Here is a 12,905-nt window from a genome sequence, read left to right as displayed (position 1 = left end):
TAATAAAACCGTAGCCCGCTTCCAGTTCGGTATCTGCTCCCGCTTTCAGGACTGGGGCGCACTGCACTTGTCTTCCTGAGTTGCACTTTGCCCGGTTTGCCTTGAAATCCGTGAGAAGCGAAGCGCGACGGAGGTTGAACGTCCCAGGTGAGAGTCCAGCACACACCTTTCGGTGCCTATTGCCAGGCGCCGCTAGCCTCGCTGGCCAGTGTTTCCACGCCAAGATAACCCTTGTCATCTGCGGTTAGAGTCTTATCTCGGGTGTTACGGGGTGTTGGGTTCTAACGAGGAACCCGATGTCCAGCGAGCAGGCCAGGGACCCGCGAGCCTGATGCTAGCTAGCCCTGGAGTGGAAAGGGCACGCAATTGAGCACCTCGGAGAGCTCTAACTTGCCCGTCCGTCCGGGGCCGGCGTGGTGTCGTGCGGTCGCTGAAGTTCCCAGGAGCGAGGAAGACTCCGGGACGGAGGGCGGCAGGAGCCAGCCGAGCCCCAGCTCGCTACGCGCGCCCGCCCCCCACTCCCGCAGCCCCGCGCAGGCGCGACTGAGCACACACGCGCACTCCCCCACGCACGCACGGCAGCACTCCCGGCCCCCGCCCCAGCCCTCCCCCTGGGCGGGGACCCGCCCCGCCGTCAGCCTAGGTTGAGGCTCCCTGCGTGTGTCTATAACTTTGTGCTGCTGCCGCGGCCGCCCTGCTCGGGGAAGGGAGGAGGAGGAATGTGGAAGGCGGCGGCGCGCAGGCTGACAGGAGGTTCCTCCGGCGGGCTGCGGCGGCGGCCCGAGCGCCCCCTCGTCGCCTTGCCCTGGGCTCGCTCGGAATCGTGCGTCCTCCCGCCTCGTCCCTGAAGGGAAGGAGCCGAGGTAGGCGCCGGAGCTGTGCAATGGGGCGGCCGCTTTCCCAGTGACTCCGGATCTGTTTCCGAGCTGGGCCAGGCGCTTCCCTTTCCCTCCCCGTGACTCGCTGTATTCCCCCCCTTCCCTCCCGCTAGTGTCTTTAAAGGACTTGAGGGAAGGGGGGAACTGTCAAGATGGCAGCAGCGGGAGCAAGGAGGTGATGAACGTGCTGGTCCGGGTTTTCTGGCAGCCCGAGAGATTTGGCGCTTCCCGACCTGTTGGAAGATTTATGTTCCCACTTGCTTCCTCCCCTCCCGTTTCTGACCGGGAAGGGGGCGGAGGGCCCCACGTCCCCAAGAAAAGACACCTCAGATCCTTTTGGTGGTTGCTCCTGCGGGGTCGGCTCTTCCTCTCTTGTTGGAAGTGACCCTGGCCAGTTGGCGCCCAGACCCCCCACGCTCGCCCTGCTGGTCCTCGGGTCGAGAGGAAGAGACGGGAGTTGCCTGCGCCAGCCTTAGTCTCGGGCCACTCGTCTGGGAGGGGTGTGCGGGGGGGGGGGGATAGTTCAGGGCCCTGGAGCGGGGAGAAGAGCTCAGGACTCCTGTGACTTGGGCTGCGCCTCCGCGGGAGGCACTTGAGCGGGTCTGCGCGAAACATAAACAAACGCACGCACGCTCGCCAGCCCTCCGATCGCTGCTGTGTTGCTGGGGTCTGAAGGCTGCCCACTTACAGGCGCCGGCGCCCCTCCCCCCGCCCCCCTCTGCTCCCCCCACTCCACCCCGCCACCTAGCCGGGGAGAGACCTGCGGATCTGGCGACGGCCGCGGGGGAGGGGGCTGTCCGGTGCGCGGCCGTCGATTCGCTCGCGTCTCCTGGGCGGCCTGGCCAGGGGGCGGCGTCTGCTGCGCCAGGTTCGCGGGACGCACGTCCCCAGGTCCGCCTGTTCTAGGAGGAGGAGGCGGCGGTGGCGGGCCAGGAGTCTCGGAGGACTAGGCTCCCGCACGGGATAACCAACTCTCTCTTGGCGCTTCCCTAGGCAGCCGGAGCCCGAGCCTTCGCGGCGCCCTGGTCTTCTCCCGCCGCACCCAGCCTGGGCGCGAGAGGACAGCGCGAGAGCCCGAGCCGCGGGCGGCGGGCAGGCGGCGAAGATGGCAGAGGCATCAGCCTCCCCGGTCCCGCTCTCTCCGCTGGAAGTGGAGCTGGACCCAGAGTTCGAGCCCCAGAGTCGGCCGCGCTCCTGTACGTGGCCCCTGCAGAGGCCGGAGCTGCAGGCGAGCCCGGCCAAGCCCTCGGGGGAGACGGCCGCAGACTCCATGATCCCCGAGGAGGACGACGATGAAGACGACGAGGACGGCGGCGGCCGAGCTAGCTCGGCCATGGTGATCGGTGGCGGCCTGAGTAGCACGCTGGGCTCAGGGTTGCTCCTCGAGGACTCGACCAGGCTGCTGGCTCCCGGAGGGCAGGACCTCGGGTCCGGGTCAGCGTCCGCGGCCGGCGCCCTGAGCGGGGGCACGCAAACGCCGCTGCAGACCCAGCAGCCACTGCCACCGCCGCAGCCGGGGGCGGCTGGGGGCTCCGGGCAGCCGAGGAAATGCTCTTCGCGGCGGAATGCCTGGGGGAACCTGTCCTACGCCGACCTGATCACCCGCGCCATCGAGAGCTCCCCGGACAAACGGCTCACTTTGTCCCAGATCTACGAGTGGATGGTGCGCTGTGTGCCCTACTTCAAGGATAAGGGCGACAGCAACAGCTCGGCGGGCTGGAAGGTGCGTACCTACCAGGGGCTGGCGGCCGGACCTGCCAGGCGCTTACTGAAGCGAGCGTTCTGCCCGCGCCCGGAGAGGGTTGGCAGGGAAGCCTCTATTCTGAGGCTTTTGACGGAGGGGGGTTCTTTTCACCCCTGGAGGAGGAAAGCCTGGGGGTGGAAAAGGAGGGTTCCGAACAAGCCTTGGGCATGCCTAGGTGAGGAGGCTGTGGGCAAGGGACACACACTAACGAAGGAAGGACGGGGACATTTGTATTTGCTGGATTACCCCGGCTGCAGGGAGGAGGTAGGTCGGCGGCCAACTTTGGAATGGAGGGAATGTAAGTGGGCTGCAGCGTGGACAGTGGGTGGAGGGAAGGGGCGTGTGTGGGGGAGAGTTTGGGACTGCGTTCAAGTCAGTGGCAGGAGCCTGAAACTAACAAACTGAATGTGGATCCTGGGGTCCAACTTGTGCTTGTGGGTGTTGACACCAACAGGCAAATCGATCCCATTAAGAAGGCAGTGATGGCTGACCGTCCTGGCCGGCTCACATGCCTTTCCTGCTCACACCTGTATTCTTTAGAGATGTCACTCCAGCAACCCCGCCAGCAGGCAGACTCTGAAAAATGCTCGGGGGCTTGGAACAGACCGGGTTTGTCGCCCCAAAGTGTCCTGGCTACACTTGCTGCTCCCGTGGAGGCCTCTGCTGCTGCAGGCAGTATTTGAGGCTGGTGTCAAGTGTTGGGGACTCGGGGCTGAGCTTTACCTATGTGGGAGGGAGGGGGGGTTGATAGCAGGGTTGAGCCATAATGGCTTCTACCTATAAATGAGCCAAAGAGAGACTTCTGTTCCTTTTTAGCCCCTGGGGGCACCCACACGTGGTAGGGAGAGGTGAGGAAAGGCTATGCTGTAATGACTTCCTGCACTTGGGCATCCAAAGAGATGAACTTCTGTGCCCCGCTGGGCCTCCATGCTCTTCTGGGCACCGTTCCCCTGAAAGTGGCAGCAGAGTCCTCACATTCCTGGAGTTGTCACGTACCCCTTGCTTTTGCTTACAGTTTTCTTTTTTCCTTCTTGGCTTCCTTGTGGATCTCTGGCTTGTGGGTCTAGGTTTTTAGGTGTATAAAGTAAGAACAGTTCCACTTTGTGGAGAGCTGGGGCAGAGCTGTAAAAGCCTCGCAGATGAAGGTCTTTTAAAAAGTCCAGGGTCCTGAAGAGAGGCCTTGCTTACATGGCTTAAAAGCAAACTGTGTGTTTTGGTGCCGTCCCGCAGATCTGTCTCATTCTAGGTGATTCAAATGGCGATGGTACAGGGCTTATGTCCCATCTGATTTATTGTTTTCCAAAGGAAAGACACAAGTGTGAGGTGAGGGTTGTTTCCAGAAGGGATGGGCTTCTGATACAGTCTTGCTGGTATGATAGCTCTGAATGCTGCTTTGAAGTGGAGGGCAAGGGTTTGCTTCCCTGTACACTATCTGGAAGGTGTGTGTAGAACGGAGCAAAATGCACTTGGGAGTTTGGAATATTTCTCAGAAAATTCATACTTGAAATTAAATCCTGTGTATTTGGATTAGCTATAGAGAATCTATTAGTTGAAGGTTATTTAACTCTAAAAATTAACACAGGAAAGTGATTTTAACCTTTCTTGATGAATGTCTTTGTATGTGTGTATATAAAACAGGAGTGTGTGTCAGAGTGAGTGTGTGTGAGAGAGTGTGTGTGTGTATGTGAGTGTGTGTCTGAGTTCTCCAGAGGACAACTCTTTGGAGCAGTTTTCTCACCTTGTGACCCTGGGAGTTGAGTTGAGGTCATTAGACTTGGTGGCGAGCACCTTCACCCGCTGAGCCATTTTACAACCCCTTTCCTCTGGTTTTGGGGATTACAAAAGCAGTTTAGTTCCATAAGTAGTGTTTCTTGCTACTGTGTTTATGAAAATACCAGTTTTATATGTTTGAATTTTTAATTTTTCTAAGATTTATTTCAGAGAGTGGTTACCAAAAATAGCCATGAGTTGAGTTTGTTCTGTATTTTCATAGAGACTTGAGGACTAGCGCCAAGGGGACATAGGCATTTGTGGGTTATAGCTCTTGTTTGTTTCAGAGTCTTTTTTTCACTGCCACCTGTTTGACTAAAGCTGTATAAATACTGCAGATAGAGTATCTCAAGGCTTATGTCTTTTAGGGCGTATGTTTTATATTTTTACTTTAATTCTAAGTATATGTATCAAGTAATCCTTGAAGACTTGACGGAATATAATTTAGGGAGTTTTTGCAAGTTGACCTTCATCAAAAGAAGCAGCTATCAGGACCGTCCATATCTTTAATGACGGAGACAGAAGCCCCTTAATGCGAGGCAGGCTTTATGTACTGGCTGTGACAGATAGCCAGCTTTTTTTTTTTTTTTTTTTTTTTTTTTTGTTTGCTGGTCTAGTGGGGCTGGAGGAAGAGTAAAGGGGAGAGGGCAGCAGCTAACTGTGACCGTTCCCACGCATCTGAGTTTAGGGACTGCCTCCTGTAATGCATAGTCACTCTGGAAACCTGCACTTTAAGCACACTACTTTCCTTGGGAGTTATTCTTTAGAATGGTTAGCTCCTAAAAATGTCTAGAATTCAGGTTAACTTGCAGACATTTGCATACAGAGAAGGTATACAGGGTCTTAAACTCACTTCCCTTGTGGCTTTTGGGGCTGAACATCATGTAACTCTGTAACCAGAATTATCACTTGAAAATTACAGAATAAAGCTGGGGCATAAGGGTGCACACCTTTAATCACAGCACTCGGGAGGCAGAGGCAGGCAGTCTCTGAGTTTGAGATCAGCCTGGTTTACATGGCAAGTTCCAAGAGGAAGACTGTTCTCCCCATTCCTCCTTCGAAAGAAAAAAAAGCCAGAAAAACGATAATTACAGACAGAATTAAAGAATTAGAAAGAGGCCTTGAAAGTTGGAATTCAGACCAGTCGTTTCCAGCACTGGCTGGCTTTTTAGAATCACCTGGGAACAATTGACAACTACTAGCACTCCGAGAAGTTGATGGGATTTGGCTCATGTGTGACAGCATCAGCACACTCTTGCCTTGGTTCCTCGGGTGATCCTAGCGTACAGCCAGGATGAAGTTGCTGATGTAGTTCGATCCTTTCATTGGAGAAGAACCTGGTGTTTCAAAAGATTGCAAACTGTTCTCAGATCACAAGGAGTACGTGGCTAATTAGTGGCTATACAGGTCTAGAGGTCTTGGTCGCTAGGCTTTATCACACTATTTTCTTTAAATTGGTCTTTTAAAAATTTGCTTTCCAGAGAAGCTCAATCACCCGCTTCCCCCAGACACTTCCACAGACACTGGTGGTTATTTCAGCATCAGAAGGATGCAGGCCAGCAAAGGTGTCATGTTGGGGTAGCTGCATGAATGTCGTCTGTCGGTGTGGTTGCTTAGGAAGTCTGAAGTAGCACTAATGTCAAGAAAGCATTTTAACAAAAGAGGAAGCCCTTGCCCAATGCATGCTGTGCCCCGAGGGTGATGGCTGTCTATCTCCGTGCTCCCTTACCTCAGTCGGGACAGAAGTGAACAACCAGACTTGGTCAGTGAGAAGAGGTTACTCTTCCTTTATCAGATTAAGTTTACCTCCAGGGCACTGTAGTGAGTTTCCTCAGTTCCCCTTGAATTGGGAGACCCCAAGGACTCTAGAATTCGCCAGGAACCCCTGTTCATCGTTTACTCCCTTTTCCAGTCCCCCCCGCCCCACATTTATTTCTTAGGGTTAGCACAAGATCCCACTAAACAGCCCTGGGTTCTGTGGCTACCTACTGTGTGAGGACTTTGCTTTCGTGCTGAGGGCGAGTCTTCACAGTCTGAGTCTCTCATGGGAAAGTGCTGCCAAGGTTAAAAAAAAGAGAAAAAGATGAGGTTGACCTGCCCAGAATGTCTCCAGGGAGGAACCCCAGACCTGGGGAAGACTTCAACATACTGTATATATATATTTTTTTTTAAAAAGTTATTTTAATTGCAACTTGTGTTAAAATTTAGTTTTAGGTTTCAAACTGCCGTAGCCAGAATTCCATGTTGGTTTATAATTTTGATAGCTGTCCCTTTTGGATGCCGCAGGGCCAGTTGTGTGTGAAGAATCTGTCTTTGCTTGGCCTTCGCTGTTTTGTAATTTCCTCTGGCAGTGCTCTTCATCAGTGATTCTCGAGAACTGCTTCCCCTTTCTTCAGCGGCCCTGCGCCGGCACTGTTTTCCTCTTCTGCAAAGCTGTGTCACTGACCCATGAGTGAAGAAACTGGACCTTTCAGACTTTGATCTTTGAACCTCATGTAAGAGAAAGACACTTCAGAGGGAAGCTAAGTGTGTGTTTTCATGTGTTTATCTACTCAGAAAATGAAACTATAGCAGGCTTATTTTTAGGAGACTTTAGGAGGGTTCTATTTTAGGGAAATGATACCATAGAACATGTTAAAGATAAACTTTAGTGCTCTGCCTCTGATTTGTATTTAAACACACCAGATAGTTTTATCTGGAAGATAACAAAACGGTTTTGTCTACTAAGAAAATCATTTACTTGGACTGGGGAAAGAAAACCCAAACTTAGCAGACATCAACCACCCAAGCCCCTTGGTGACAATACATGGATCAGCCTCGTAGGCCCTGCATTTTGCTGAGTTTCCCACTTTTCTTTTGCTGGTGCCCCAAAGTTCAGATTTCTAGGGATGGGGAGAAAATGGAATTTATTTTGTTTTAATATCTTTTTCCTTTGGGAGACAAACTTGATCCTTTTCCTGACTTATTTATTTCCTTTATACTGTGTCACAAATGAGGATTCTAGGACCAGTTTGCTTTATGGCTGCTTTAGGAAGAGCTGGGGACCGGACATCCAAAAGTGTGTTAATATCAATTGAATGACAGCTTGGTAGTGAATTGAAGGTGCCCACTCCTATCGGTTCTCATTCATTCAGCGTTTATTTATTAAAAGCATACTGTACACAGGGCATTCTGCCCAGCCCCAGGGATGCTGTGGTAGTATATGGCAGATAAAACTCCAATTCACAGGTGTTTACGTTCTAGAGGGGAGAGACAGGCTGATAACATGAAGTCTGTGCTCGGTGAACCTGTTCTTGTTGTTCACTCTTGGCATTTTGCACATCTGTATTTCTAGACTTTTCTCCATGCCTCACTTTTGCCGAGAGACTATGGCCAATGGCAAAGTAGGCATTGCCCTTGGGTGCTGCTCTTCGGCTCTTGCAGGTCACTTTGAGCTTGCTATGTGGATGCAAGGCTTCTGTAGCATGAGGCCGAGAGTTGGAGTCTGTGGGAAAGAGTCCACCTGTATTGGAGCCCGCCTACAGCACTGCATGGACGTGCGCTCTTCAGTTCTGTTGGTGAGGCCTGGAGCGTGGGTGCCAGGCCTCTGAGGGGTGGCACCTGATAGAGCTGACCCATCTGCCGTGCTGTTCATTTACACTCAGAGCCAAAAGATCTCTTAAGAGATCTGCTCCTTTTTTCTGGTGAAGTATGAGGCCAGGAGCTCATGCGTGACCGGGTCAGACTTTCACAGCTTGTTGGGGTGTGGTTAAAGTGTGCTCACAGGAGTTCAGGGTGCCACTGCCGTGTAGAGTCTGCTGCTAGCCATTGTGGCTTCACAGCTGCTCCTAACAGTACAGTTTGCTTCCAGTTCTGCAAGCTCCTTCTGCATTCGCTCTCCCTGGCTCCTCCCCCTTCCTCGGCTGACTCACAGGAGGGACTGGTTCGTTTTTCCATTCGCCACCACCAGCACTCTTAGTTCACCTTGCTGAAGAAGTCCTCCCAGGCTTTCTTGCCAACTCATGCCGTGACCCGTGCCTGGTTCTTCATATCCGCCTTTGATGCTCATATATTCCCAGTGTCAGAGATGGGCAAGGCTATGCGCTGGCACTAGGATATGGCTTTTGGTTCCTTGTGTCCTCAGCCCACAGGGTGGCCTTCTTCTGAGATTCTTGTTGCTGAAAGTTGAAACTGTGACTCAGGACTGAGCTGGCGAGGTGACCTGGATACTTGCAGGTGTGAAGGTGTCAGCAGCCTTAGTCCCCGTGGCTGTGATGTTGACATGATGTGGTGTGAAGACGGAGTTTCTGGTAGTGTTTGTTTCTTACTATTAAAGTCCCTGAAAACTACAATTCACACCAGAAATGGGAGGAAGAGTAATGGGTGACATGTCATTAAGGAAAAGATAAAGTCAGGTGTTCCCATTGGTCTTCAGCACCATCCACATGCCCTACCTGAAGTTAGGTGTGCCCGTGGTCCCCAACACCATCTGCATGCCCTGCCTGAAGTCAGGTGTGCCCGTGGTCCCCAACTCCATCCGCATGCCCTGCCTGAAGTCAGGTGTGCCCGTGGTCCCCAACACTGTCCGCATGCCCTGCCTGAGAGCCTCTGAACGATTGTCAGCAGGACGTGTCTCCCTCTGCGCTCTCACCAGAGCACAGCTGGTCAGTGAAGTGAAGTTGTGAGCTTCTGTATTTGGGGACGTAAGCCTTGGAATAAGTCACCTGTGAAGGAAGAGGGGATCTCAGTCAGTCAACATGAGAAGTCACTTCAGCAGGGCCAGCCTGTAGCTTTTCTGAGTTGGTTAGGCAGGTGACTTGGATAGAAGATGCAGATTCAGATTACAGCCCTGCCAGAGAGTCTCAGTAACTTTGCTCATTGTACTCATGACCCAGACCACTTTCCTCCCCTTCCCTGCTTAGGAAACCCAAAGGAACAGACAGTGCCTGTGGAGGCTGTGCTGGGTCTGTCCTGGTGGCGTGCAGTTGTCTGGCTGGAGGACACTGCAGGCTGCTCTAGGCTACGAGTGTCCTACGTCTCCAGGGTGGTTTGGGCTTCTAATCTTGAGATCTTTCTTTCTTTCTTCCTCCTCAGTGCCTAGTGACTGTTTGAGATAACACAGCAGTGAAACAGACTAACTTCTCTGGTTGGCCGTGGTCAGTCTAGCAGTTGTGCTATGCTTGGCCCGTGGTGGAGAAGCCGGGTTATCTTGGGGCTCCTCAGACCTGAGTTGTCAGATGTACCCTAGTCTAGTAGTGAGGAAGTGCCTACAGGGCAAAGAAGGCACATGGACAGTTGGAGGGGGCCAGGCCAAGGCAGGAACTCTGCACCCCAACCAGGAGTACAGACATCTGTTTCCCTCTGAAATGGGCCGGTGACAGAACCCACGGGGATGTGTGTGTCAGTGTCTAGCATTTGTTTTGAAGTTTATTGTTTGTTTCTTTGAAGGCCTGTGTGTATGTGCCTGTGTAGGGAGGATCCATATTATATTTCTTCTGGCGGTTCACATGACTCTTAAAATGGTAATTTAGTTTCTGAAGCCATTGATAATCTAAATTCAGAGCCAGCAGAGGGAGTGCCCAGGTCTTCAAGTTGATTCTGAGTATATCTTTCTCTGTTTTGGTTTAAAGAACTCTACTATAGAGTGCTTTCATGACTGAATGTCATCATTTGAAAAGGGTAATTTGAGGTGGAGATTAAAGACCTAGTAACTTTGTAAAAGAAGGCCTTAGTAAGACCCGTGATCACTTCCTATCTAAAATAATTAAATGAGAGTTTTTATTTAATTTTCTTAGAGTCTTGCTTTGTATCCCAGGCTGTCCTTGAACTTGCAGTCTTCCTAACTCAGTTACTGAAGGCTACGGTCACATGCTTGTCTGCTACTCTCCACTAGTATGCTTTTTTAAAAAACATATTTATTTATTTATTTATTTATTTATTCATTATGTATACAATATTGTGTCTCTGTGTATGCCTGAAGGCCAGAAGAGTGCACCTCATTACAGATGGTTGTGAGCCACCATGTGGTTGCTGGGAATTGAACTCAGGACCTTTGGAAGAGCAGGGAATGCTCTTAACCACTGAGCCATCTCTCTAGCCCCTACTAGTATGCTTTTTAACTAAAAGTACTTTGACTGCCTTTTGCTCCTTAGCATATCTGGTTTTGATATCTGTAGGAATAATCATTTATGCCTAATACCAAGGCACTAGGGAGATGGCTTAAATGGTAAAATGTTTACCATGCAAGTTTGAAGACTTGAGCTTGAGCCCCAGAGTCCACGTAAAGCTGGCATGGTGGCCTGGGGAGGTAGCATGGGTGAGAGCACTTGCCTTAGAGCATGAGGATCTGAGTTCAAATTCCAGTAAAAGACCAGGACATTACTGCCTGTGCCCCTAAAATGGTGAGGAGGAAGTAGAACTCCAAGAGCTTCCTGGCCAGCTTAGCCTCGAAAAGCAAGGGTCTGGTTCAGTGTCAGAGCCTGTTTTGAGACGGTAAGTGCCACTGTAGAAGACAGCTGCCACGTCCCACCAGCCTCTGATGTGCGTTCATGAGCACATTCGCCTGACTGCACACTGGTGTGTGCTGGGCACTTGTAATCCCAGCCCTGGGAGGTAGAGGCAGGTAGACCTAGAGCGCTGTGGCTCGGCAGCCTGGCCCTAAGGGTCAACCCCAGACCACTTAGAGATCATGTTTCAAGCAAGGAAGTAGAGTGAACCTGAAAAGCAACAAACTAGGTTGACTCTAGCCACCACATGCATGTACACACACACACACACACACACACACTTACACACACGTGTTGAGATGTATACCTAATATGGATCTTTTATAGATCGTGTTAAAATCAGTAGACTACTCTGTGTTAGTGTTGTTTGCATTGTGGTCCTTTGATATTTTCCAAGCCTTTCCAGAGTCCTGTGAGCCTGAGCATTCCCTCTAGCTCTGTTCGTTGTGGTCCTGGGGAGACTGTTAACTTTGAACTTCTTAATAACACTGTGGTGCTGTAATCTGTCATCACTCTTTGTCCCTCCTACCCCCGCCTTGCGATGATAGTTTTATTTAAATTTGGTGATTGTAGTAAGTTGAATTATGAATTTCCACAATTCACGTCTACCTAGAATCTTGGAGTGTGACCTTACTGGAAACAAGGTAATTGTGACCTGCTGAACACTCCTCCTGTGTCCCAACCCATCAACTACGTGATTTTGTTTCTGTTTATTTGCTTATGTTTAGCATTGATCCTAAGGAAAGGAAATCCAGGAGAAGGCAATGGTTTAAAATTACTGAAAATAGCTTGGGATTAAAGCATAGCCCTTGCCCTTTCTTTTATAAGCCCTTCTGCCTCCTGGAGTGCATGTGGGACACAGTAATTTAAAAGTTAAGCAGCAACCGCTTAGAAGTTTCTGCATGCTGCTTGCTGCGTACTTTACGCTGCTCGCCAGTGGCGCTCACATTAATTCTGCAGAGTACTCCTGACCAGGGCTCTTTGGAGCTGTGGCTGATAGCAAGCAGCTAATGCCTCTGTGAGCTGCTCTCTGGGTGACTTCCATTGCTGTGAAGAGGCCGTGGCCAAGGCAACTTAGAGAATAAAGCCTTTAATGACTTGCAGTTTCAGAGAGTAGGCCATGCCCAGCGTGGCAGGAAGCATGGCAGCAGACAGGAAGGAATGGTGCTGGAGAGCTTGTATTGTGAGACATAACTACGAGACAGAGAGCTAACTGGGGATGGCATGGACTTTTGAAGCCTCAAAGCCCACCTCAGTGACACACCCTTAGCAAGGCCACACCTCCTAATCCTTTTCAAATAGTTCCACCTACTGGGAACCAAGCATTCAAATATATATGAGCCTGTGGGGGCTGTCCTCCTTCAAATCACCACAGCTGGTGAGGAGTAAAGGTGGGCTGTGATTTAGCCTCTTTCCCTGGATATTTTCTTGGACTGAAAACTCAAGAAATCTGCACGTGCCTGAGCTTTTAGTGGGAAAATAAGGGAACCTGAGACTTCTGCTTTAAGTCTGTAGATTTAGCAGTTCTGCCGTATGGTTTACTATGGTCACATACAGAGGGCACTGTAGAAAATGTAGGGTGACGTGTAGTGTGTGGCCATTCTTTTTTCTCTGAGGTACGTCTGCTTCCAGACAACAGGACATCTCTGCATTTGCAGCAGGTAGACAGATGATGGCAAAGTCCCAACAAAAAAGTAGGTTTCAAGAGGAAAAAAATTTTTTTTTTACAGGTTCCTGGCAGAAGTTTGGCTTCAGAATCAGATTTCATAATTAAAGGTATTAAAAATATTTTTCTTAGGTGCTCGACTCTTTGCAGTGCAGTTATTAGTGGGTTTAGCGGCAGGCTGCCAAGACACACAGGGCTGTTGCATAATACACGTTGCCAGCCAGGTTAGGTTTATCTCTACTGAGGAACCGGCTGCTTTTGTCTTCAAGGTACTGTGGCTGAGCAGGTTCCAAAGTGCTAGTTTCAGTTGGCCGCAGAAATGTATTCGCCATGTGCTAATAGAATAGAATGGCAAGCAGAAT

The 12,905-nt window shown here is 50.8% G+C and overlaps 1 protein-coding gene across 1 annotated transcript in view; it reads left to right on the top strand.

Annotated features, from left to right (window-relative positions):
* Positions 1–696: 696 nt before the first annotated feature.
* Foxo3 (forkhead box O3) overlaps positions 697–12,905 on the top strand; it is a 91,336-nt gene continuing 79,127 nt past the window's right edge. Inside the window, exons 1-2 of the mRNA XM_038339128.1 lie at positions 697–863; positions 1,872–2,601. Of these exons, the coding sequence (XP_038195056.1) occupies positions 1,984–2,601 (618 nt within the window). The 5' untranslated portion in view covers positions 697–863; positions 1,872–1,983. The remainder of the gene's footprint in view (positions 864–1,871; positions 2,602–12,905) is intronic.

This window comes from Arvicola amphibius, chromosome 8 (genome assembly GCF_903992535.2).
Source record: "Arvicola amphibius chromosome 8, mArvAmp1.2, whole genome shotgun sequence".
In the NCBI taxonomy this organism is placed as follows: domain Eukaryota; kingdom Metazoa; phylum Chordata; class Mammalia; order Rodentia; family Cricetidae; genus Arvicola; species Arvicola amphibius.
The sequence above is the reverse complement of the archived record's forward strand: the minus strand, read 5'-3'. Positions and strand labels throughout refer to the sequence as shown.